Source organism: Bos mutus, chromosome 22, assembly GCF_027580195.1.
Source record: "Bos mutus isolate GX-2022 chromosome 22, NWIPB_WYAK_1.1, whole genome shotgun sequence".
In the NCBI taxonomy this organism is placed as follows: domain Eukaryota; kingdom Metazoa; phylum Chordata; class Mammalia; order Artiodactyla; family Bovidae; genus Bos; species Bos mutus.
In genome coordinates, this window is record NC_091638.1 from 45611643 (window position 1) to 45638737 (window position 27095).

General features: G+C 42.9%; 1 protein-coding gene across 3 annotated transcripts in view; it reads left to right on the forward strand.

Moving 5' to 3' along the window:
- ERC2 (ELKS/RAB6-interacting/CAST family member 2) overlaps positions 1–27095 on the forward strand; it is a 996367-nt gene that overhangs the window by 801508 nt on the left and 167764 nt on the right. The window contains exon 16 of one of the 3 annotated variants that reach the window (XM_070360624.1): positions 11717–11782. The exons of the other annotated variants lie outside the window; for them this stretch is intronic. Coding sequence (XP_070216725.1) covers positions 11717–11743 — 27 coding nt within the window. The 3' untranslated portion in view covers positions 11744–11782. The remainder of the gene's footprint in view (positions 1–11716; positions 11783–27095) is intronic. 3 annotated transcript variants of the gene reach the window in all.

The following is a 27095-nucleotide window of genomic DNA, read 5'->3' on the forward strand; positions in this document are numbered from 1 at the left end:
TTTTTTATTTCAAGACAATGGCATCTGAGAATGAGTTATACCACCAAAAAATCAATTGATTGCAGTTAAGGGAACCATCATAAAAATGAGGACCCAAGAAAGTGAGAATAATCATACATGCACATCTCTTCAGGGATTGAAAATGCATGTGATAAGGGGAAGGAAATATGGAGAATATGTAAGAGAATTCAGTGGGGTGTATCAGTCCAACAAACTATAGACCCCCATCCAAGAAAGGAGCAGTTAATAGTTTGTGCCCTGTGACCCCCGAGAATGACCATAGTCATTGAATATGTTCAAGTACAACATTCAGAGAAGTCCCAGTAATGCGTTAGGAAACCTTTCAAACCAAGAAGTGGGCACACAAGCAGACAAGTAAATATTTCCCATGATATAGGCTGCTGGTGAGCTCTGAGAAATAATTAAGACCAAAGACTTAGTTGTACCTGCTGGAGACACATTAGTGATTTTATTTTTAGTAAAGTTACCAAGACCAATTTTAGAAAAGCTAAGTGGAAACTCAACTTCTCCCACATGCCCTCTGGACCTGCCATCATCACTATCTGTTATTTTTAAGTAGCATTTTTCCTTGCCTTATCCAGGATGCCAAGATTTTTTACTCATTTTCCCAGGCATTGTGTAGCTTTTATAGTCATAGTTCATGATATAGTCCTTCCATATAGTCCTTCCAGTGCCTCCCAGGTATGGACCAACCCCATGGATAAGAAAAGCATGGCATCAGAGTGAGCACCACACTTCAGATGACTCAAAACACCAGACTCGTTCAGGTTGCCCTTGGCTTCTAGAACTCCCACTACTGTGCTTGGGTTGAATGTTGGGTCTTTAAAGACCTGGATCTTACTTCTTTTTGGTGCAAAATGTACCTCCAATTCTTAAAGCATCTGGCACTCTGATTCTAATTTGTGGGGACCTAACTGGCAAAAACCTAAACACTTTTTTTGTGTTGGAACCCCAGAATATGTGGTCACTTTCAAAGCCCAGAACTTGTCTCTCCTCTCTCTGGCTCTTTCTTTGAATATAAATGCTCACTCACTCACAGGAGTTAGAAAGGCCAAGGAATTTTGACTACCTTGAAGACTTTCAGATTCCCAATTAGAGTTTAAATTTCACATTTTGCTTATAGAAATCTTACTTGTAAAGGATGGCTACAGAGTCCAGGAGCATGGAGGCATAATACTTATTAGATTTATTATGGGAATTTTTGATTGAATTTTATGTCGTATTCATACTCTCTGTTACATATTCCAAAGCATAGTTGTACCTGTCTGGCTCATAGTAGGCACTCGATAAATGTCTGTTGAATGAGTTCTTCCTATAGTACCTCTGGGAAATAAGAAGGGCAGATGGGAGTATCCCCATTACATAGATAAGGACACTGGAGCTCAGGGAGGCTGATATCTATTCAGAATCACATACCTGCAAATCAATAGGCCCCAGAGAAAGGTCTGTATCTCTGAATGCTGTACCTGGAGCAAACCTCCTTGGATGTCAGTATGGATCTATTTATGCAACCATGTGTACTAAATATGGTTTAATTACAGTATCAACTTCCTCTAAATGCAAATGTGTATTTTCAGTTTCCTGTCCAGTTGTAGTAAATTTTATCTCATTTTGGTTTAGTTTTCAAATTTGAATTAGAATTTCATCCCATCGGTTCTCTTTCCATTTGCCCCAGCTTTCATCAACATTATTCCCGTTCTTCTGTTTGTGATATTCAGTTCATTTTCCCCCATCCCCCCTGCCCTTTACTTTTCTCCATACCTGCTGTCACTGTGCCAGTGAAAATGTGGCTTCTTACAGCTCTCCCACTGCCCTCGAGGCACCAGAGTGAGGCTCTCAAGGAGTAGAGAGCCTGGCACAGAGAGGGAGAGGAATCGCTCTGGGTTATAGCGGGCCCTGGGCGGTGAATCACCAGGATCCACATTCCTTTGCTCGCTCACCCGTGAGCCTGTGTACACACAAGGCCCGGGACCAGTCAAGCTCCCAGAGCAGAGGAGAGGGTGCTTCCCTTGGCTCGAGGCTGCCATCGGACCAGCCAGGGCTCTTGGAGGGCTTTCAGATAGTGACCTCATTGTGACAGAAGCTGGGTTAGCTATTGTACGTCTTCCACTTCAGGGTGTCCACTCTCCTAATCTATTCCTAGAAAATTGATTGCCCGAATCCTAAATGTTACTGACTCCACTTGGCAGTTTCCAGAACCTACCTGCAGATGTAAATAGTGGCTTTGGGCCCCTTCTCTGCTGCTCCTGTTTACTCTGTGGTCCCAGCATGTGTTGGCTCTCAGCTGAAACATGGGTTTGTACCACTGGACACATTTCAGAGCGCTGAATGTCCACTTCCATTTTCTGCTGAAAATTCCCATTGATTATGCTTGAGACACATGTTATTTTCCCATAAGCTGCCAAATACCTTGTTCACTAGAGAACCCAGACATAGACATGGCTTTGTTTTCAAATTAGTGGTCTTGGGGTCGATATACAGATTATATTTTAAGATACCACAAAATTATCCCAGTGATCCCACCCATGCCGACTGCATCTATGCTCTGCTTCAGAGAGGCTGCAGCACTCGCTACCTTGGTTTTGACATTTCTGGTCTTGAAACATGTCCTCTCTACCCTCTTCTTACAGGCAAAAGAGCTATAAGGTAGAGTTAGATCCAAAAACGAAAACAAGCTTCTTGCTCTCTCACCCTCGCACCTCTGTCCGTACTGCACACACCCAAGCTTCCAGACTGAATTAGTCTGTGTCCTGCAGAGCATTCCCATAGGAGGGGAAATTCCAGCCAGCAGGTCCTTACTGAGATGTGACTGGAGAGAGGTAATAACATTTCCAAGCCGCATGAGTTTCTTGGTCCCGGATGTGTCTTGTAACCATCCCCACCCCTGCTGCTTTTCTCCTCTTCTTCCACCTCCCCAGGGCTTTGATTTTATGTCTGGGCAACAGGGCTTTGTAGAGTCTCACTGTCCACCCAGAGAAGGAAGCAGTCACAGCAGCCCCTCCCCGGGCCCTGTTACTTCTCAGAGACCCGACTCCAGGCCTCTGGATTCCCCACTCGCCCTCTCTGTGAAATGCCGGACGGGCTTCTGTGATTGATGCCCTGCTTTCCTTGCACTTTCACCAACAGATTAGCCAAAGTGCAGCCCTTTGAATTCTAACAAACAGACGAGGGGTTTAACTTGCTCCATTGCCCCCAGAAGATGGATTCTGTGTATAGAGTTGTTATTCCTAGCTTTTGCTTAGGGAGGGAAAAAAAAGGAATTTATTTTATGTTTTGAGGTTAAATGAATGTGGGATAAATGTATACATAGTGTCCTGTGTGTATATATGTATGTATAGCTATATGTCAGACGAACTGAGGACTTTTCCACATGTGGAAGAATTTCTCAAGATCATGTTTAACTAGAAATTTCTCTCCCTAACTTCCCCTGTGTGTGTGTTTGAATGTTCATTATATATACATATATGTGCGTGTGTGTGTAAATACATTTTCTTGTTTCCAACATAGAAGAAAAATTAACTCCTACATATCAGAATTTGCTAAAGTATAGTTTCAGGATAACCAAAAAGAAATTTGTTCCCCATGATGGTAACCTAATAAGAAAGGTTACATGTCATAGGATTTTAATATCAGTTTCCTATCCAAGTTAGTATGTCTGAAGCTTGACTAAACAAGAGACGATAGAGGTTCTTTGCATTGCAAATCTAATTTCATGGCCCGCTTCTTGGAAGAAGGCTTTGGGTATTGGCTTCAAGTAGGGATGAAGCCTTCAAATTCAAAACCCATGAAGAAACATCTTGTTGGGCTGATGTTTATTGAATGGGAGAAGGGTCCAAAGATTTCAACTGTTCCTACTCTTGGGCCAGTCCTCTCCACATCGGAGTCAGAGAAATCCTGGAATGCATTTTGAACTATATCTTATGATCCACTTGCCTCTTTTCTTTTTGTAAACAGTTAATTTTCACAAGTGAAAATATAATTGACCTTTACCATTGTATCAATTTTAGATATACAACATATGGTTTGGTATATGGATATATTGTGAAATGATTACCAGAATAATTTAGTTAACATCCTTCACCACACATTGTTACAATTTTGTTTTCTTGTGCTTACTTGCCCCTTTTCAGATACTCCTTTTATCGCAAGTGGATTGGAAGATGCTATGTTTAAAACTCAACAGATTTTTTTTCTTCAAGTAAATGAAGTAGAAAGGTAGCTAGATATAATTTTTTTAACCCCTCAAAGAATACCCCAAATCCCCAAAGCTACTAAAACACAAGCCAGAAGGAATATGTGATTTCTCACCATTGGGAAATAAAGGTGGTAGTTTATTTGTTTGTTTGCTTTTAAGAGCAGAAGCTCTGGAATGACCCTGTCATGGCTCTCTGTGAGGCCACAGGTAGGAAAGAAATGAGGACAAATGTCTGCACTGCTGTGGGAGGTATTTAACTGCTCCTTCCTCTACTAGCTGTTATGTGCTCACCCAAGCATTTCAGTTGCAGGAGAGGAAGGGGGGAGGGGTGACACAGCCTTAGGAAAGCTGGCTGTGCGGATGAGCAAGTTATTGCCAAGGCTCTTTAATCTGGGTGTGGTATTAACTCCTTACATGTAAGCACGCAAGGGCACGATTTGATAAACCCTGCCAGGTAGGGTCTTCATGTCTGGGGAAAAAGACAGAGCTGCTTAATGCATCAGGATCCTCCTCTTAGAAAAGGGTTTTTCCTTAAAGGTAATTTGAGCCTATTGAAGATTTCAGTCTTACTCTATTTTGGATAAAGTTGTTTTTCTCCCCTTTCACTGATTCCTCTTAGTTTTAAACCTTGTGTGCAGTATTAGGGTTTCATTAAGAGATTTGTTGCAGCATCTTTTGAGTCAACGGGGGTTTTTCAGACACAGTCTACTCTCCCCAGCTTGTAGATGTAACTCATCTTGGCATTGCGGAAGGGTTGATTCCTTTTCAACTTGCTGCTTTAATCCGGTCACATTTGTCTAAGAGGCAGCTCTTTAGCTCCCCCATTGAAAGGGGGTGGCCAACTTTGAAAGGTCTGGAAGCAGGGAAATCCATTTTCTCTTGCTAAACACCATTGCCTTTCTTTTTTTTCTTGAACTGATGTAATAAGGGTCATGTTGGACTTCCATGCCCCAGGCACTTGCAGCACTCAGAAGATAAGGAACCACAGAAAAGAGAATTGAAAACATTCTTTAAACGTACATGCACACACAGTGTCGAGGGGCAAGGGAATTTGGTTGCCCACTAGCCAGATTCTGCAAACTACTGTATTTGTGGAACAATAGCATTTGAAAAATTGTTTCAGCATCTGTATTTTAATGACAGGTGTAAACCATAGCTTTGAATAGCCCAGAGATGTTAAAATAACTAAGGATGGTTTAACACACTGTCTGATCCTTTTTTACATACACCCTTTTGCCTTTGGTCTTAGCACAATATCAAATACATTGTTGTAATAGTGACAGCCTATGAAATGCCACCACCAAGGGCGGTGTGCCCAGTTATGTTTGTATACATGTTTAAGGTCTACAAGTCAGGTTAACTTACGTTCTCCAGTTTAATTCACAGAGCAGCCCTGTGAAGTATCAGGGCCTTCCGATTCTTTTTTCTTTCTGAGGCACTTGAGGACATGAAAAGTCAAGGGGCTAGGGGATTTGGTTGCCCACTAGCCAGGAAAAAGCAGAGTCAGAATCCTGCTAAAAAACACAATTTTCACTCTGTTTAACAAAGCCAAGCGTTAATGACTGATGGATGAGGGAGTGAAAATAAAGCCTGTCTCCACCCCACCCCTTTTTTATGGCTATCTGGCAATGGCTCAGCTTTTAGCAGATGTTGACTTTGGGCTCTGAAAATATATTCTTGGCCAGTGTACAACCTTCCAGCATTGTTATCTTCATCTGGGTATCTTGTATCTTTCAGCTGAGAGAGCTGGCACCATGCACTAGATTGGTTTGTCAGAATTAACTTTTGCTCGAAGGAAACAGAAAGCTAGTTTTCATGTCACCCTATAATGATAGTTGGAAAAAAATGAGAAAGTGCCTAAAGATGCTGCATTAGAAGTGAAGGAGAATGCCCCACAAGCTTCTCAAATGTTCTCCATGGCTTACCAAAGAGGATTTAGATGGCCCCCTGCCTCAGGGGTCCCAGTGTGGTAGACTTGCTGAGAACCAACCAGGCTGCACAGGCTTGCTTGCAGTCTCTGCCTCTCCCTTGAGAAACACCCCCCTGTATCTTTTAAAACATGGAGATTGCCCATCATGTTTCCCCTTAGCCAGGGCTGTTCAGCTTTCACCAAGTCAGGTTAGAAGAATAAATCACAAGTGCAGCTAGTGCCATGAGAAGGGGGACGGAACCATTCTGGGGAGAAACAAGTAAACACAATCTTGGCAGCCCCTAAGGAACTCTGAAATCCAGGCTGCCTTCTCTATTAGAGGAGTCAAATCATTCAGAAAAGCAGGGGCCAGTCCTTATAGGCTTTCTGGTTTGAAAATGCATGTTAAATTCCCACAGGTACTGTGACAGAGTGTGAAGGGTATGGGGGTGCTTCCTTTTCCCTCAGGGACCTTGAAACTTGGCGGGGTGCTGCTGATAAGCTGTATAAAGGACATCTGCCATATGCATGTGAGGTTGTCTTTCTTCGAAGAGCCAGAGAAACCCCACCTAAGTTGTACCATCCAGTCCCAACCAGGACCTTCAACAGCTTGGAAAGGGGCAACACGGAGTCCTAAGGACTTCGGAGCTGAGCTGAGCAGGACCCTCAGGTGTTTCTGGGGCCAAAATGAGGGCTTCTTTCTGTGGCTTCAAAGTTCACATGTCAGGAGGGTGAATCTTTGTGGTCAGATGGACTGGAATTTGACCCCCACTCCACAGCTCCTGGAGAAGGCGATGGCACCCCCACTCCAGTACTCTTGCCTGGAAAATCCCATGGATGGAGGAGCCTGGTAGGCTGTAGTCCATGAGGACGCTAAGAGTCGGACACGACTGAGCGACTTCACTTTGACTTTTCACTTTCATGCATTGGAGAAGGAAATGGCAACCCACTCCAGTATTCTTGCCTGGAGAATCCCAGGGACGGGGGAGCCTGGTGGGCTGCCGTCTCTGGGGTCGGACACGACTCACAGAGTCGGACACGACTGAAGCGACTTAGCAGCAGCAGCAGCAGCAGCCGCAGCTCCTGGCCAAGTGTACTTCAGTGACCTACCTCATCTTTGTCCCTGAGCCTGCCTTCCCCTGTCCGCACAAAGACCCTCCCCAGCCCTGTGTCCTAGCGATTCTTAGTGAAGAAAGCTAAGAGCCGTCCCATTCTTTCTAACCTGGAGCTGGTGCTAATTCCTGCTGGCTCATTTCTAGCCCAGGTCAGAAATTAATTAGCATCTAGAAACACAGCACAGAACAGGTATCTGAATCTAGTAAGGACTTGGCTATTCTTTGGGAGAACTTGTCTGCAAATGGGTACCACAGGCTATGACAAATCAAATTATCTAAGAGTTTGCAGCCATTCCTGACCTCATCACATAAACAGAGACATCAACTTATGGGCTATGCATTCTAGGAGGCAGGAGAGGTGACAGACACGAATGTGAGGTTTCCAGAGGAAAGGTTTGGACTTGACCCAGAAAGAAAACACGTTAGTGCCCTGATAAGGCTTGATGCCCTTATCTCCAGGCTCACACCCCTTGCTTTCCTTTGTATACACTCTATTTCCCTAGTTCTGGCCAAGCCTGCAGTTTGGAAATGCTGAGAGTTGCTGCTTTGCTCAAACCCGGGCACAGGACACATCATATACCCAACACTGTGGTCTTGCTTCTGTGACTTGCGGAATGCTGGTGCTTGAAGTTTGCAGAAAGTATCAGAGGAGCCATGAACTTCTAGGAGGAGTAGGGGTGGATCTGGTGACTGCCCACGCCACACCCTGTCAGTAACCAGGAGGGTCACCCTGCTTGTCCCACTGGGAGGCCATTTTGAACTTCCTGGCAGAGACAAGTGGCTGAGTTCTTACAGAGGCAGTAGGCTGATTTAAAAGTGATGCTTCCGTAATTTCATTCTCATCTTCAGTTAGGATGAGTGTGACAGTAAGGTCCTCATTAGGAACCTAGCCCTTCGATTTCAAGAAAAAAGCCAGCTATCAACTGAAAGAAAATTGCAGGGTTTTTAAAACATACATACACACACACACACACACACACACACACAACCAGCCCTGTGATGGGCTGAGGCTTGCCTGCTGGCTATACCAAATACCTCAAAATAGAGACCAATTAAAGGTTTACACTGGTCTGTTTATCAGGTCATATCACAGAGTTCCTTCCCAGACCTCCATGTCTGGGCTAATAAATGTCCCCACAACAAGTCTCCCATCTTGTCAGTGATGACTCAGTCACTTTGCTCTTAGATCTTGTCATCAACATAGCCCCTTGAGCAGCCCATCCGGTGAGGGATTTTGTTTTATCTCAGTATTTAGAGAACCCCATTAGAGCCTAGCATCTGGAACTAAGGATTTCCGTCAAGTCTTCATATCATCTCTGGAGCAATAGATACATCCTGAGTTTATTGGATAGTTAAGCCTCCTCCCTCTTTAAAACGGGCTTTGTGGTCACTGTGCTCTGGGCTTCAGCCCACCTTGGATGTTCCGTCCCCAGATGCTGTGGACAAAAGCAGACGGATGACGGATGGACTAGAGGCTTTTTTCTCATCCAGATATTTTGGCAACTCCTGGCATAGCAATCACTCACAGGGACAACACACAAGGGAGCAAACGCCAGGCAGCCTCCAGAAAGCCCGCTGCGAAGTCGATCTGAAAACAGAAAAACAAGGGAGGGAAACTGACTCTCTCAGGCCTGATAGATGCATTTTAAAACTTCAAGAATTTCCAAATAACTTGGCATGAAGTTAGGGATCAAGTGACATTTATCTGGTTTTTATTTTTTTGGTCCCCAGATTTACATTTCTGGGCAGTAAGGTTGCCGAACAAATTAATATTTGCATACAAAGATGCAGGCGGTGCAGGAGTCAGACAGCTGCGAACGTTTGGAAATATCTGGGGCTCCGTCTCTGATTAGCTCCTGCATTTTTGTTTTTTTATTCCCCAAGCAGACACTCACTCTGACCCAGATCACTTGGTGATTAGGGTCAATTCATGTTTAAGCTTTGAAGATTAGAGAGACCAGAAATGGCCACCACTTCCCTTTCTATTTTCTTTTAAATACTTTTAACTTCAGAAACTAGGAACTTGAAAGATATGCATAATATTCTGAGCACACTGAAGGAATTTATCCCCATTTCTGCCATGTTAAACGTTAGCAAAGTTTATATTGGACTGTCATATTTCTTTACTTTATTCACCAGCATACAAGACGTCGATCTCAACATCTGGCTTTTAATAACCCTCGACATCTGGGAGCTCCTTTTTATTCCTATGGTGAACGAGGCACGGTAGTGATATTGGCAGTGTGTATTTTCGAGCTACAACTCCTGTCTGCTTCAATCATAATTAATTACCACTTTTTAATATATTTAATTTGCTAAAAGTAATTTGCATTAGACCACACTTCACCGTTAGGAAAATAGTTATAGATTTTGGTGGCAGTGGCTTTCTTTCCTCCTTCCTTCTTCTTTTTCAAAATTTAAAACATCTTTGGATTTGAAACAAACTGGATGTCTACATACTGTTGGTTTTAAATGCAAAATGAAATAAACTGCTCAGCACAGGGAATGATTTTACAGCCATTCAGAAGCAGTCAGCAGGGACTGTAGGCTGCATTTTGAGGAAAACAGCCTATTTTTTTGTGTGTGACTTTGGCATCTCTCTGAGTTTTCCTGCAGCAGAGACTTTGGGAATCAGGAACCTTATAATGAAAGCTAGGACCTCCATCCAGAGAATATACTTACACACATACCCACACCATTCTGCATTGAACTGCAAGGAATTGCTAGACCCTCTGAGACCCATTTGTGGATGCTTGAGGGGTCCCCTGCTATACTTTCCTTCTTTATTAGCATAAAAAAGGACATAAACTTTTCTTTTCTCCAGGAACTGAGAGAAAATTGAATGAATGTAAAAATCCATATTTCTCCAATTAGGTAGGGAAAAGGGAGGTTCATTGCCAGGAGCAATTACTAGACTGTGTAGTGGTAAATAGATGCAGGTAAATTTTACATGAGAAGGAGACCCAGGTAAGATGATCAGTTGAACTTATGTGGGGCCAGAATATTACTAGCCAAACTGTCAGTGCAAATTCATACTGAGTTGTCCAATTCAGACTGTGTGCAAATCACTTGATTGACTCAAATCAGTGGGACATTGTTAATTCTTTGGGCTGTAGTCTGGTGAACTCCCTTTGTCAGAATAATATTTTTAAATATACAAAATAAAATTCACAAAAATATAAGAGAAATCATATGAAAACTCATTTCAAAGACCATAGATCCAAATTCTTGAGCAGATAAAATCACCATAGCCTTGTTGGCAAGATTAGGTCAAACTGTATGAAGTTGCTGTTTTTCTAGACCCAAAATGGCCAGCAGTGGGCATTTTCATATAATTCAACCTGATATTACAACAGCTTAAGCAATATGGATACATATTGTGAGAAGATGCTTCAAGTTATTGTTTTTCCTGTTCCTGATTTTCAAAACACAGAAGACAATCATGGGAAAACCTGGTTTTGTCAGGGATTTGTTAAAAGACACAGCTCCCAAATTACGTGTGAGACCAGGATATGAACCACTGAGTTTTCTACACTTTGTTTCTATCCTTGCAGTGAACAGTGAGAATTCTTGTTCAAAACACGACCTTGTGATGGCAGATATACTTCTGTCTGTATAGATTCAATTGCCCTGCCCATCCACCTCTTCACTAAGTGAGGAAAATGGCCTGAACCATTCTGGAAATGTTTTCAACAAGAATTCAGACCAAATAAGTTCCCATTTATCCACAGTTGAGCACAATTTTAAGTTAAACAAAACTTGCTTTCTACAAGCATTTTACTGAATTGAAAGTTTACTCTCTTTGCTTTGAAACTTATTTGATTGCAAATGTATAATCATTCCGTGCAAATGTATAATCGTTCCATGGTGGGCACATCCTCTTTTACGCTGAGAGTAAAATAGAACCTGACAAATCCAGAAGATCACAGTATGTTTGAGCCTTTGTGAAATAACCAATGTCAATTATCGCATGCTACAGAAGTTCGTTCCACCCAAGTTGGTGGAATTTTGGTTTTTTTTTTTTTAATTCTTCTTCAGCCTTTATTGATACTTCAAGCTTAAGAGAAATTAAGGGTATTTAGTTACTATAATTACTTCTCTGCTTACTTAAAAGGTTTAATCTACTCTTTAGGCATATGCAATTCAGATTGCATGCTTTCCAAAAAAATAATCATCTGCTAATGTAGACTAATTTTAATCTTCTAATCCATTCTTGACACAGAGTCAGAGCCTGGTGGGTGGAATGTTTTTGTGTGGGGGTTGCCATAGATACAAAACTCAGTTATGTATTTGACAAGTCAGCGATGTGGAACTTTAAGTTACTATGGATTTTTTTTTTCCTCGCTCTTTAAGATTAAAAAACAAAGTGAAGATCAGTGTGCCTTTGCAGTGCATCCCAGTGTGACTAACCTTCTCTTCTTTCGTTCCGGTGCTCCCCTCCTCTCCGTGCACCTTCTTACCCCTGGCCGGCCGCAGGATGACGAGGAGGGCATATGGGCATAGCCGGGCCTGTAAACCAAAGTTCCAGTTTTGTTTTGAGGGGTGAGAAAACCATCTTTTATATCATTTTTCTTTTAAAAATTGTATTCTAGTGTTGTATTGTGTGCGTGCTCAGTTGTGCTCACTGCTGTTTGTGATGTGCCCTGTGTTTGCTTCTGCGTGCCGTGACCACCCCCAAGAGCTCCCTCCTTCATATCCCCCCTCCCTGCAACCACATTATTGTTCTGCCTTGTTGGGGCTGGGTTGAGCACCATCCAAATGTTTCTATGTTGTTTAAGATGTAAACTCTGCCCTCATTAGGATTTATCCACACTTTTAAAGGCATGATTGTGGACTCAGAAATTGTCACGGTTCTCCAGTCATGGTTTTCAGCCGACTGCTTGCTCTTACCAGATATGCCAGTGCGGTCCAACTCCCATGTCCTTCTGGTTGTGTCAAATGTTTGGTAAGGAATAAGGGAAACAAAGCTATTTATCTTCATAGAGCTGAAACTATCATGTGTAAGAAGCCCATTTAATGAATTGTACTCTCTTCTATGGCAGTTCTGAAGAAAACACAAGGAGCAAGGCATAGTAATGGTGAATGGGTAACTGTATCTCTTTAAATGAACTAGAATAGAAATGTTAATATTGACAGACTCATAAGTGGTATTATATCTGTTGCTTTTTGACAATTGCGTGCCTATAGTTTTGCATTATTTTCATGCATTATGTTTTTTCGGAGGATTTTGTTTTTTTAAAGATTGATTTTTATCTATGCAAACCCACTGTTTATTTCTTGGCTGTCTGCATTATAGTTGAATAGTGGTGCATGTAATGTTCTGTGTTATTAATATAAAATGGAACATTGAACTCTGTCGACTTTTGCCATTGTGAATCACACCTCTCCAGGATACTGCAGGCTGTTTAACACCAAGTCACAAATGCTCTGGAGCTGAATGTATCTACCTATGGTGACACAGACTATTCTGTTGAAGTTGGTGACAGTGTATATGAGCATATATATATATATATATATTCATAACAAGAAATGTGGTAGATTGTGTGCCATAGTCACAAGTACTCACCATGCAGTTCTTTTTCTGGGACAAATGTGAAATGCCCCAGGTCTGTGATTGGAGAGGTGGTTCTTTGGGATAAGTAAACAGGTGTGCCCTTCTGCAAGTCTTGCGCTCATATTATGTAAACAGTGGTTCTTGGGATGAATTTGAAAATAGTAACTTGTGTGTTTCGCCCGTGGGTGACAGTTTTCATTGATATTTTTCACTGCTCAGTTGAACCCATCGAAGGTCCCATCAGTGAGTCAGACTGCTTTCTCTGGTCCTTCAGGGAACACACAGAGGTTTGACTTTCATTTACAGCATCTTTCCACATAGTTATAGATGTAACACTTCCTGGATCCTTTGACCACCAGTAGAGCCTGCTTCCTGGTCACATCTCCCCTTTTCTCCCCCCTTCTCCCTTTCCTTAGTAAAGAGGGAAACAGTACAGAATTAACTCTTCCAGATGCAAAGTGGTTCCAAAGGGAAACTTGTTGATATAGGGAGGTAGGGAAACCAGAGAAATGCTAAAATTTGTCTGAGAGACTCCCTATCTGGAGAAAAGTTTAAGAGAAATATGGCCTTTACTCATATGGAATAGCTAATAAAGATGCAAATTGACCTAAAACAGTTCTAAGTGAGAAGTAAATATTTTATAATGTTAAAGAGTGAACATATGAAACCTGCCCACAGCATGCATGTAACAAGTAGGCAAAGGAAGATTCTGTGAGTTTGGGGCTTGCCTAGAAAAGTGTAAGTCCTTCTTGGGGCTCTTCTGTGAACCTGCTTCTGCCATCGTGTTACAGTGTCAGGACTGGGCTGCATCTGTGTCTCCTCCTGGATGTGTGCTGTGCTTAGTCATTCAGTCATGTCCATCTCTTTGCGACCCCATGGACTGTAGCCTGCCACACTCTTCTGTCCATGGGGATTCTAAGGGCAGGTTGCCATGCCCTCCTCCAGGGCATCTTCCCAACCCAGGGATCAAACCCAGGTCTCCCACATTGCAGGAGGATTCTTTACCATCCAAGCCATCAGGAAAGCCCCTCCTCCTGGAAAATAAAGACTCTTATTGCTCTTTCACAAGAATTTGACACCCCAACCCCCCGCCTTCCACCATCCCTTGACATAGAAACCTTGTCATTTTCAGGATGAAACTGGTGCCAAGGCATATAGACAGCCTTGCTTTGCTCAAGGGAAGCAGAGATAATGGCATTAATCCCCATCCTCCTTATTCCTTTATGAAATTTCCCCAAATACCATGTATCCCAGAAAACAAATGCCTTCTGAAAATTAGTCAATATATAATCCTGCTTTAATATGTTGTAATAAATTTTATAGGCTTCTGAGGAAAACTACTTATCTTTCTTTATGACTCCTTTAAACAAGTTTGCTCAGATATCCTCAAGCCTTTAAAACCATATCTTAAGGATTTAAATAATGAGATACTGGGAGAACCTTCTATTTCTGAACAGCCGTTGCATGTTTTGAGTCGCATTACAATCTGTGGGGCCTAAGGAGATATTAAATTTATAACTAAAGATGGATAATAGTGGCACATTAAAAATTAACTGTTTTGAATATTTTGATTTATGGCCCTTATAAAAGAAACATTACAAGAAGTTATTTTACTAGGCATCAGTAATATGCTTATAATAGCATCATAAGCCTCTGACTTGAATCTGGTGTTTCGGTGCTGAAATGAATCATAATTTAGGAAAAGTCACTCCAAAAATTACAACAAATTGGAATTAGCATAACGACCCTGACAGCTCCTCCCTTTTTTGGCACTTCCAGATACTAGCCTAGGCATGATTCATTTGTCTCACTGTGATCATTCAAGGGTGGTGTTTTCTGAGAGCAAAGTGGACTGGGGAAAGTTTGCTTTTCTAAAGGGTTTTGACAGCCCCTAGAGCTAGTTGTTTCCCCCATAAACCTCACACCCTAGCCCAGCATTATCAGCATGTGGCCTGTGTAGTCCACAGAACCCTGAGCTTGGTTTCATGTTCTGCTGTCACTGTCTTGAAACTGTTAATAATTTCTGAATGAGGCACACCACAATTCATTTTGCTCCAGGCCCCCCAAATTATGTAGTCTGGGCTGGTTAGACCCACTGCGTATTCCTATATGCTGCCTCTAGCTCCTCTCCAGGCCCCCTCCCTATTGGCTCATTCCCCACTCCTGTTTTCTTATGGCTGGAATTTACCTTCCGCCTGCCTTATTTTTCTGGTTTTCTTGCAGAAACCCAATGGGATCACATTTCCAGCAATTTGTTGCCCTTATGGGCATTACCGAAATGTGTATTCGACCATGGCCCCCTTGTGTCATCCACCCAATCTGACTGTGAAAATGTGCTCTTGGGGCCCTTCTGCATTTTCTATCTTGCTTTGAAAAATGCAGGAAAAGCAGCTGCTTAATTTCTCCATTACTTTCCTTCGGCAAAATCCACTTGATGTGGCAGTGATCTGTGTCAAAAAATACGCCTTCATTTCCATTGAATGGAGGTGCCTTCCTTGTACCCCCAGGAGGCTCTTTGGTTTGTGAAAATTCAATGAGGTGAGACAGTGGGTTCCGTTGCAAGATCTAGGGCCACATCTGCCTTGACATTTGAATGTTTCAGCTTTTACTATGAACTCTTGTAATTGAGCAGACATAGAGTACAAAATCATTTTTATTTCTTAAACCACTAAAAAAGAATAAGTCTTTTTAGATTGAAAACATATGCAAATGTTTAGGACCCGATTCATAAAAATACAGATGTGGGCATTAACAAGTTTTGGCACGGGACCGCGATGCTAGTAGATTAATCCTGTCAAAACGAAGCATTGTAGCTCTATGCCACCAGCACATGGACGGTGTTTGAGTGAGCGTGCCTATGAATCGCAGAGCACGTAGACTTGAGGAAGGGAGTTTGCACACATAGAAGCCGCGCTCGAAAGCTGATAGAGCTCCCTGGCATGCCGCCTGTTAGGAAGAATGAGGAAGGAGATGTTTTACTGTGCCTAGAAAGTTTATGTTAATACGTTCTGTGCCTTCTCTTAGCAGAAAAGGTCTGGGCACAAAGCCTGTGCTCATTCTGCCTGTCCTGTGCTCAACCTCCTCAACTTAAGTCTTAGTTTCTCTGCAAAGTGGAGGTTTCCTTTTATATCAGCTGGGCAAGGATACCAACTAGTGTTTTTAATTCAACCCATCTCTTTATGACTGAGGGTCTGACAGATTCATCTTCTTGTGCCATCTGCTCCTAAGACTTTTCCTTCCTTCATTCATTTATCCAATCATTCAATCATTTTTCACCTGTTCATCTGTTCTTTCATCAAATGGTTAAAATCTTGGCTAGATGCTGAGAAAACAGTGATGCATAAGATAGACATGGTTGCTATATTGTTGGTCTTAAAATATGGTTTAGGGAAACTGTCCATAACAATTTAAACGCATGAATGGAAAACATACACTTTGATCATTGCTTCGATGGAAATTGGGAAGGTACTAAGGCTAACAAGAAGAACCTACTTGAGCAAAGGCCAAAGGTAGGAAAGAGCTTTATGGGCTGAAGGGGCTTAAATCCATGATTCTGGGTAAAAAATAAGACAGTAAGATGAAGATGAAGTGGGAAGGGGCCAAATCATGTAGGGCCATTTAGGCTGAGGTCGGAAGTTTGGGTTTTAAGCCTAAGGAAAGTAAAAAATAAAAAGAAAATTAGAGGATCTTAAACAGGGGCATGACATAATTCACTTCATGTTGTAGAACAACCCAGACTGCTGTGTGGAGGATGACATATCATGGCAGGAAGAGCAGAAATAGGGCTGTTCCACCATCTGTGAAGGGAATGGCAACCCACTCCAGTATTCTTGCCTAGAAAATGCCTCAGACAGAGGAGCCTGGTGGGATATATTCCATGGAGTCACAAAGAGTCAGATGTGACTGAGAGACTAACACAAATGGTGCTGACCCAGGGGAGCAGTGGGGGATATGCAGACATGTGGATAAATTGGAGATGAGACTAACATGTGAAGTCACAAGGCTTTGATGAAGAGTTAAGAGAAAAGACTAAAGCGGTTATACCTCCAGGTTTCTACCTTGAGTGTCAAAGCTGGGGCACACCATTGTTGGAGGGTAAGGGCTGAGTGGGAGTCTTCTGTTCTGTTTTCCCCGGGTGTCCAGTCAGACTGGCCAAGGAGAGGCAGACTTTTGATCCCCTATTTTCTGTTTGCCTGTATGTCAGCAGAGAAATCTTCAGCCTCTCATTGCAGTAATGGACAGGCTGTCAAGTTTAAAGCATAGCTGGGGTCCAACTTCTGGAGTGTGTGTCTCTTCTGACTCTCAAGGAAAAGGAGAAAATTGAATATCAAAGACTGCAAAGAAAAATCAGTCATAGAATAGGGAGACAGGTGGGCACAGTGGTCTACAGAAAAACCAAGCTCCTGAAGTTGTATAAGATAGAAAAGGATGGTTCTTGCAGCTTTTCTTGAGGAAGTCCGTCAGTGAAGGCATACCTCATAAGATTTGGGAAGAAGAAACTGAAAGTGACAGTGAAGTCGTTCAGTCCTCTCTGACTCTTTGTGACCCCATGGACTGTAGCCTACCAGGCTCCTCTGTCCATGGGATTCTCCAGGCAAGAGTACTGGAGTGGGTTGCCATTTCCTTCTCCAGGGGATCTTCCCGACCCAGGGATCGAACCCGGGTCTCCCGCATTCCAGGCAGACGCTTTAACCTCTGAGCCACCAGAAGTAGCTACTATATGTTTCAGAGCCACTGTGGACAAGGGCTCTGCCTACTTTCAATGGCAGAATTAATTCCTGGGCAAAGTGATATGCTTTCTTTTCTGCTTTCCTTCTTCCCCAATTACCTTATTTTTTGGTTTCTCTGCTCCTCTGGAAGATATCTTATATTCAAGTTTGTAAGGCTATTCTTCAGAGCCACAGCTTGAATGTCTTACCCCAAGTCCTTTCAGTCAGTAATTCATTCAAAAACAATTTATTCATCTCAGCACTGGAGTTGAGGCAGTGAAAAAAATACAGTTCCTACCTTGGAGGAATTTAGAGTAGTACCTAGGTCCTTAAGCTGGTGTTCATGAACCTCCAAGGGTCTGCCAACCCCTGGACATGGTTAAGAGATTTCAGACGTGGGGATGTGTGGTATATGTGCATCCTCCAAGGACAGAGAGTATCTTGATCCTCAGCACGTACTCCAAGGGGCCACTGACCCAAGAGAAGCTGGGTGACTGTGGCTCACAGCATGTTCTCTGGATTCAGACCAGACTGGGTTTGGATCCTGGCTCTAGCACTGTTTGGCTAGATAACCCGGGGCATGTGTTCTTCCCTCTCTGCTCTGACATTTCCTCATACGGAGAAGGCTGTGCACACCTTCCAGGGCCATGGTGAAGATTAGATGAGTTGAGGTAAATGAGATGCCTGGCCGTGGCTGGTGCACAGTGAGGCCAGTCCTCATGAGAATATCACTGTTATTGTTTCTCTGGTGTCCAGAGAAGTTGACTCCATATGCCGGCTGAAGAAAGTGGTTGATACTGTGGATTGGATGAACTTGGTGGGGGTGGGTTGTAAGAGAAAAGACAGAAGAAAGGAAAATCAAAAGGGGAAATCTGTTTTTATGACCAAAGCTGTGCAAGCCAGCTACACATTTTCTAGCTGATCTTAAAGCATTTTTACCCTAAAAAAAGTGCACCCTCTTTAGTTACTTTTGATCTTAATTACATCTAGGTCTAGCAAAGGAAGATCTCATTGTGGGAAACTGGATTAATCCACATTTCTAGCAGAACATTTCTTTCAGCTCAAAGAAAAGTCAAGTGTATAACATGAAACGCCAAGAATTATTTAATGAAAAATTGTGAGCTGATGAATTGAAAGAGAGAAAAGGAGCAGTCTACCCTTTTCTGCTCTCAAGTTGTGATGGACTTGGGGGCAGGGGTAGAAGATTTGAAGCAGAATTGAGTACAGTAAATAGGTTCTTATGGACTTTTCTGGAGCTTGTAAGGGTTACCTGGCAAAGCACTGCATGTTGGCTTGGATATGACCATGCTCTCAGGACCTGAAATCTGGCTGAGAAATCATAAACAAATGGTGGTGATAAATGACCATGGACCCGAGGCAGGAGGCGTCTAGTGGACTGTTGCCGCATTACTTTACATCCTTCCTGTGCCAGGGCTGGTGCACTGGGAGCTCTTCAGCCTCTCCCACCCCTTTGTCATTTGCTCTGGAGTGTGGTGCTGGTCTGGTCTTATTTAACCTTTTTATTAATGATCTGTAAAGGGGAGAAAAGAGCATGTAGAGGAAAGTTGCAGATGACGCTGATTTGGGATGTGTTGGAAACACTAGGGAGGTCAGACAAATCACACAAATGGCCTAAAGAAGGTTAAGATCATGAAGGGAAAATGACAAATCTTGGAGAAGTCCAGATACTCACATCTGGCGAAAATTAATCTGAGACACAGATATCAGTGGGTGGGAGGGGTATGAAAACTGAACACTAAAAGCAAAATAATAAGCTGAGTGGACATTGGGAAATCCAGCCATGGGTGAGGACAGAAAGAGAACAGCCAATGGCATTGAGCAATGTCTGGAAGTTAGCAGATGCTAGAGAGACGTACATCACAATTTGTGACAATTCTGCCCAAAAACTGTCTTACACTGGGGACACAAAAATGTTACACACCCTCTCTTCCAGAAGATCACCCATAGGTATTGTAAACCAGGCGGAGACAACACTTCGGGGAGCTGCCCAATTGTTGGGCAATGTTAATAAGCTAGACCAGAATTTCTTAGTGATTCAGGGAGAGGAACCCTGGTCCCATCTCTTTCTAATCATCTCCACAGCTCTTAATAAAACAGAAAAGCCAGGTAACATCCAAAACAAGAATATATACTTATGGTCACCACTGGGTGTGTCAACCAGAGTGGCTATTTTCTTTCTGCCATTTGAGGCGTCAGTTGACTAGACACCATTGACCACACCCAAGTGGGCCTTCACTCCATCTTCATGCCTTCTCAGAGGAGCGTGAGCCCTGAAGGAAGAGTGTCGGCCTGCTGGGCTCTCAGGTGATCTCACATAACGGATACAGTGGTTCCATGTTGCCTAGGTGGCCACACGGTCACTTCCCCATGAACATGTTCTGTCACAGACATTGGCATGGTAGCATGCGTTCCCTCTAGCTTTATTTTCCAGTAATTATAATGCAAATGCCAAGAGCAACAGCATATAGTAACCCAGAATTTCTCTCCTGCCAGGCCCTGGTCTAAGCTGCCCCCATCTCTCCCATGCAGATCCTGTCCTCATGAACACTAGGCCACACTTGCCTTCCCTGTCACAGACCTGTTCCCATGGTAACAGAATCACCAAGATGCTGAATCTGTGTAAAGAGGAGGCCTGCTGTTTCTTTCAGCTTTGGGGCACCTTCCACAGGCTGAAGATCAGCCTGACTCGTTTGCGACCCTACTGCGTGTCCTAATAAGTCTGGCCTCTTCTGTTGGGTCTGTGTCCGTGGTTACAGGGCACAGGCAGCTGAGGATTCTGCCTGTCCCCAAGCATTTCCTTACTGCCTCTGTCACTGTGGGTGCATGCAGAGCGTTGGAAACAGAGCTCCTGGAAGGGTATAAAAGAGCTTGTCATCATCTTTTTGAGGAAAAATCATTCCTCTGTGAAACCTGTTAGACTGAGAAGAAAAAGACAAGTACGCATATGTGGCCAAAGACCCATCTGATGTATATTTTACCTCCCTCCTTCAGAGGAAAACATAGGATGAGGCTCTGAGAAACTACAAAGATCACTTTCTCTGGAAAACCCTGAGCTGCTTGCGGCCACTGCTGTACTTGACCCACTTATTGCTTTTATATTCATTGCAGAAAAGAGAAAGTTTAATGAGGAATCAGGAGGGAAAAGTTCTTAAAGTCCTCATTCAGAGGAAGTATTAATGCCTTTTTTAAGCACATATTGCCTATCAGATATGGTCATATAAATATATAATTGATGGCGGGGGGACGACTTGAACTTTGCATAGTCTCTGGTGCTAAATAGTTGGTAGCACCTGGGCTCTAGAGTCACAGAGACCCGGTCCAAACACTGGCTCCACCACCACTCTTAAGTGCCGGTTTAAGCCTTTAAAGGTAGCGAAGGCTGTTATGGTTGTTGTTATTTATTCATAGCCACAGGATTGATTTTCCACATTGACTAGTTGAGATCTGTTTATCATTTGGAGTCCTGCTCTGCATCAGACAGTGGGGAGAGCCTCTACGGGCTGGGGTGGGCACACTAAAGCCCTCTGGGGAGGGGATGGGGGTTAGCTCCCAGTGTAGTGGTTCTTTGCAGTGGAATGAGGCTTCTTTGTTCTGCACTCAGATGTCAGCCACGGAGCCTGGATGCCTGTGGCCACCGTCAGCGTGTGGTGGAATTAGCAGCCCTGCTTAGCCCCCAGCATCTATTCTTCTTTCAGTGCACCTTGATCTCTGGTATGACGGCATTATTTGAAAGGCATCTCTGTACAAATCCCTCTATCAAAAAGCTCCAAAACAGAAAGCCCCTGTGATTAAATAGGGAGTCTCCCATTGTCCTGTGACATTGAGTTATGGTTAGGTTCTGCTTGGAGGGTTTTTCAGTGCTCTGATTGATTACTTTTATGGTTTTATTTATTTTTTATTGTATCTCCTGGCACCATGGCACTTAGCTTGGGAGCACAATGAAACTATGTTAAGGGAAACCTGTGCTCCTCTTTCTGAAGCGGTGACAGGAGATGAAAGAACAGCTGTTTTCTTCTGAGAGAGGAATGGTTTGCCCACCTGGTAGCATCTCCACCAGCCAATCAGAAACTCAATTCAGCCTCAGAGGTTGTTCAATACAATTGTCAGCAGAAAAGCACTGTCCTTCCCTCCCATAGAATGTGGAGACGAGAGGGGAAGAATGAGGAAGTGTTTGGAACCAAAGAGCAATCTTTGTCCCTCCTTATACAACAGGCTTGGGACTCGGCAAAATGCAGTATGTCAGATAAGGCAGGAACAGCATATGAGGGTACAAGCGGAGACATGCAAGATGAATTTTCTCCATGTTATTATATATATTTTTTAAATTATGAAGGCACTAAGTACTCTTGCCTGGAAAATCCCATGGATGGAGGAGCCTAGTGGGCTGCAGTCCATGGGGTCGCTAAGAGTCAGACACGGCTGAGCGACTTCACTTTCACTTTTCACTTTCGTGCATTGGAGAAGGCAATGGCAACCTACTCCAGTGTCCTTGCCTGGAGAATCCCAGGGACGGGGGAGCCTGATGGGCTGCCGTCTATGGGATCGCACAGAGTCGGACACGACTGAAGCAACTTGGCAGCACAGCAACATGTTTTCAGAGGCCAGACTGTGAAGCTGTTTCCATACTTTGTGAAAAGTTTAAGGCTCAAGAATTGCACCCATGGAAGCCTTCCAGGAGCTTTATGTCTGCCTTTAGCATGCTTCTCATCTTGGGTGGGGCAGTGCTGGAACAGGGAAGGATGGGCTCTCCCCATCGCCTTCAGGATGATCACTGTCTTCCCAAGAAACACACTGAGGGCAGGGGAAGCTGGAAGGAGGCTTTCAGCCCGACTGCATGGTGCTAGTCCATTCAGCATCAGAAACATTGTCAAAGTCCTAAGGGCTGGCATTGCCACTTCTCTCACTTCTGTCTCACTCACACAGCTCCCTCACCAGTTTAAAGAAAATATACCACGTCTGTCTCTGATTTTCATCTAGTCTCCCATCAGCTCTATGAGGGTGGCTGGCAGGTAGCAGCATGCCCCTTTTACAAAGTAAGAAAATTGACTCTTGGTCAGTTGCTCCTTCCCCTATAACAGTGATTCCCTAAGTATGGTCATCACAGCACTGATGGAATTGGATATCAAGGAAATACTATTTTTTTAAATATAATAAAATCATTCTATGTTTAAATAAGTTTGGGTAAAACTGGATTAAGCAGAATCAAGTAGGGTTCTTCACTGCAGGCCTTCTCAGAGCCTTTGATGCTCTGGTGTCCGCAGGACAGTTGTCACATTCTGAGAGAAAGAGGGTTTGCGTGCGTATTGCTCGTGGACCTTTTCCTTCCCAGATTCTCATCTAGGATTAAATATATTTGGGGAAATCATATTGGAGGGATATATTTGGGGAGAGCTTTGCTGCAATTTGCCATCTGTTTGAGTTCAGGATGGGCTATTTGCCCTGGCAGGTGACGCTACCACCATTGTTTGAGATCATTAATGGTTAGCTGGCAGAATCTGGTTCCAAAAAGGATAAATGCATGGGCCTGAGAAGAAGGCATGTAGCCCAGCCCTGCCATTAAGCTTGTATTTTCCTTACTATGGTTGGACAGCTATGTCTTATCCAGTATTTGTCTGAAACTTGATGGGTATATATACCCAGTGTTGAATAAGACCTATAAAGGAGAATGTGGGGCCTTTAGCCAGTTGCCTTCATGATACAAATGGGCAGGGCTATGATGTGAGCAGACGTGAGAGCTAGCAGTTCTTCTCCTGTGCTGTTTACCATACACTTGCCACTTTTCCTCAGTCCAGGCTGAGCAGACGTTTTCTGTAATGGCCAGATAGTAAATATTTTAGATTTTGTGAGCCAAAAGGCAAAATCAAGAATATTATGTAAGTATTTATGTAACAAGAAAGCAGACAAATTGTTGCAAATTTTTCATTAATGAAATCCAAAATATAACGAGTGTAATTTTGGTAATACATGTCTACTAATGAGAAGAAATGAATTCTTTGGAGGGAAATTACATTCCACTTAATTGGTATTCAGCATTAGTGTTGTCTGTCATCAGAATCTATGGCAGATGTTCATTTGTAAACAATGCTCTATAATGGTGTTTTATGCATTTCATCTACGAAAATGTCTGCTCACACAGATAGATGTTCCACACGTCACTCAGAAAGCTTGTCATGTTCTCATTGCCGTTTGTAGTGGGCTGAGCAGCAGTGCAGAGCCATGAGACCCTGCATAGCATCTCAGTGGCTGCTACTCAATTGCTATTTAGTGCAAAAGCCGTGACAGATATCAAGACAAGGAATGGGTGTGGTCATATTCCAATAGAAACCATATTTATGGACAGTAAAGTTTAAATTTAATACAATTTTTATATACCACAGAATATCTTTCTTTTGATATTGTCCCAACTGTATAAAAAAGGTAAATGGCAGTTTTAGCTTGCAAGCCACACAGAAACCAGTGGCAAGCTCCCTGTGACTCAGTGGGCCATACTTTGCCACCACCCTCCTAAGTGCTTTCACACTGGTTGTCCTGTTCAGTCCTCACCTCTCCCTACATGATAGGTACTGTTTTCCTGTTTTCTGGATGAGGAAACTTGGGTGCAGAGTGGGAAACCTGCTTGGCCAAAGCCACACAGAGCAGGAATGTCAGAGCTAGGATGAGAACCTGGGTGTGTCTCACTTGAGAGGTGCTCACTAGGGCTCCTGATGGTCTGTCTTGACTCACAGTGCATTCCCCAGGGTGACCCTTTCAGATCTCCACTGAAGCCTTCCAGCTCCCTGCCCAGCCTCCTTCTAAAGGGAAAGGGAACGCTTGCCTGTATTTCTGAGTACCATGATGAGAGCCAAACAGGACTTCATCATTTTCCTCCTCTCCACCTCAAGACTTTCCTCTGTTGATCTCTTTCCTTCTCCTCATACTTAATTTTGCCTCATCTTCCTCCCCTTATTCTTTCCTTTTTTGTGAATAAAATGTCCAGCCTGCATGTAGGAGTCCATGAGATAGAAGTGAGAGCTCTGTATTCCAGGTTTGTCTTTTAAAATAGCTGTGTGACCTCGGACACATCATTTAATTGCTCTGAGCCTTGGTGTCTTCATCTAGAAAATGGGCAAAATAGTGTTACTGAGTTCTTAGGAAGATCAAGTGAGATAATGATGTAAAATGCTAGCCCAGTGCTAGTGCATAGTAAGCACTCAATAAATACTAGCCCTTGTTGTCTTTATTTTTTCCCCACTATCACCTCCTCTGAAAACTTCTTCATTGGTCACTACTTACAAATTGCAGCATCAATATTTCTATAATTACCTATCAAGTATCTTCTATGTGTATAAAGACCTAAAAGCTTTCTTAATGAATGTCTCCTGAATCAGGTTGGGCACTGAGATCCAGTCTGAACATTGAAACCAGTTGTCATCCACACATATATCCAGAGGAACACGTGGAACCACTCTCCCTAGGGGTCTTCATGCTTGCACTCTTTGTCTGAAATAAGTTAGGCATGACTTTCTTAGGGTCAAGCAAGTGATCTCAGCAAGAAAAACATGTATGCTTGCAGATTTAAAAGTTTTTAATATACAATTCCAATAAACTAGCATAGTCAATAGCCAATTGGAATTTGGTGCACAAAAAAACTTGAAACTTTCCAGCCATTACAAGAAATATCACCATAATGTGCAGTCAGGGGAAACTCAGAGGTCAGAAAGCAAGTGAAATTATAAAGAAAATGCTAAAGCTACCTTTTCCCCTAGATGTTTGTACTCTCTAATCTCGGCTGATCCAGAATAGATAAAGGAAATATTGGATACATCTTGTCAAGAAAGGCAATATTGCATCTTCCTCGTCTGCAGAAAGCAAGTACATGCTTGCAGACCCTAGTGTATTCTTAGAGAGTCTCCTAAGGAATTGTGCAAGAAGGGTCTGTTCCAGGAGATTATGAGTCCTTTGTGTTTCTCGTTTTATGGTTGCCAGTAGCTAGCATCTTTGTGAAATCCCATGAAAAGTGGGCAGATCTCCTTGTGCAGACTTTTGAGCAGAGAGTTAAAGAGACTTTGTGTGTGACTCTTAATCCCGTTGGGAAATTTTAGGGTGAAAAATGTAATTACATCTTGAAATGCCAACAACGAAGGCCAAAAGAATGTCTCCTCTTTGGAAGGTTCTTTGTTGATGAGATTAAAAACTAAGCTCTTGTTCTCCTGCCTACAAATTATTCAGATTATTTGAAAAGAAATGAAAGAAGACACTGGGAAAAAATGCCGCAGACCACATTATGTAGGACTTAACTAGTGCTCACCTGTTTAGCAGTTGGTTTAGCAAATATTTATCGAGTACCTACTATGTGCAATTCAACAGAAACTACACAAATAAGGTCCCTGATCTCCTTGAGTCCTTTTATCCAAATAAAGTATATTCTTAATTATCTCTCAGCATAAGATTATAAGAACTCAAGGGCTCTGCCATTTAGCACTGAACAACTTCACTTGTGTGATCTAAATTGCGATTGATTCTGCATAGAAATGGATCAGCATGGGCAATTCAGTTGTGTGGCCTAGAAGGCTGTTGGATGTGAACTGAAGACCAGGGCTGGAGGCAGAGAGAGAGAATGCTGCTAAGTCGCTTCAGTCGTGTCCAACTCTGTGCGACCCCATAGACGGCAGCCCACCAGGCTCCCCCGTCCCTGGGATTCTCCAGGCAAGAACACTGGAGTGGGTTGCCATTTCCTTCTCCAATGAATGAAAGTGAAAAGTGAAAGTGAAGTCACTCAGTTGTGTCCGACCCTCAGCGAACCCATGGACTGCAGCCTACCAGGCTCCTCTGTCCATGGGATTTTCCAGGCAAAAGTACTGGAGTAGGGTGCCATTGCCAAGAGAGAAAATACATAGTAACTAAAGGGAAGATAGTAAAGTGACACAACCTCATTGAAACATTGAGTTGTAGTAAGTTAACTGGCCCCAGTAGAGTCCTATAAGCCTCATAGCCATGAATCCAAGTCATGATGACAAGCAGAATTTGTTCAGAGATGGAAAGCAGCCATTATCAAGCATTTCCTTTGTCCACATGAAACTCCACTTCATCTTCTACCCTAACTTGTAGGTCTTAGGTTGTCACATTTTACACTGAAGAGGTTAAATCATACTGCCAAAGTCAATAGTTAGGAGTTGAAGAGACCAGGCTGGAACCCAGTTTTGTCATTCACTACCACATCCCATGCTCTTTCTTCCGTAGTATGTGGCCACCACTAGCCACTGGGTAGCAAGGAGTTCTTCATACCCAGATCCTTAAGCTACATACTGAAGTCTGTCCCCAAGTGGGTTGAGTTCCAAGACTATACATCTATTAAGTGGCATCACTGACTCAATGAACATGAATTTGAGCAAATTCTAGGAGATAGGAGAGAACCTGGCGTGCTGCATGCAGTCCATGGAGTTGCAAAGAGTCCAACAATTTAGTGACTGAACAACAACACAACAAAATTACCTATCACACACACACACACACACATATATATATATATATAATTTATTATATATTATATATATTCTCTATTGTTATTTAATATATGTTGTATGTTAAACAG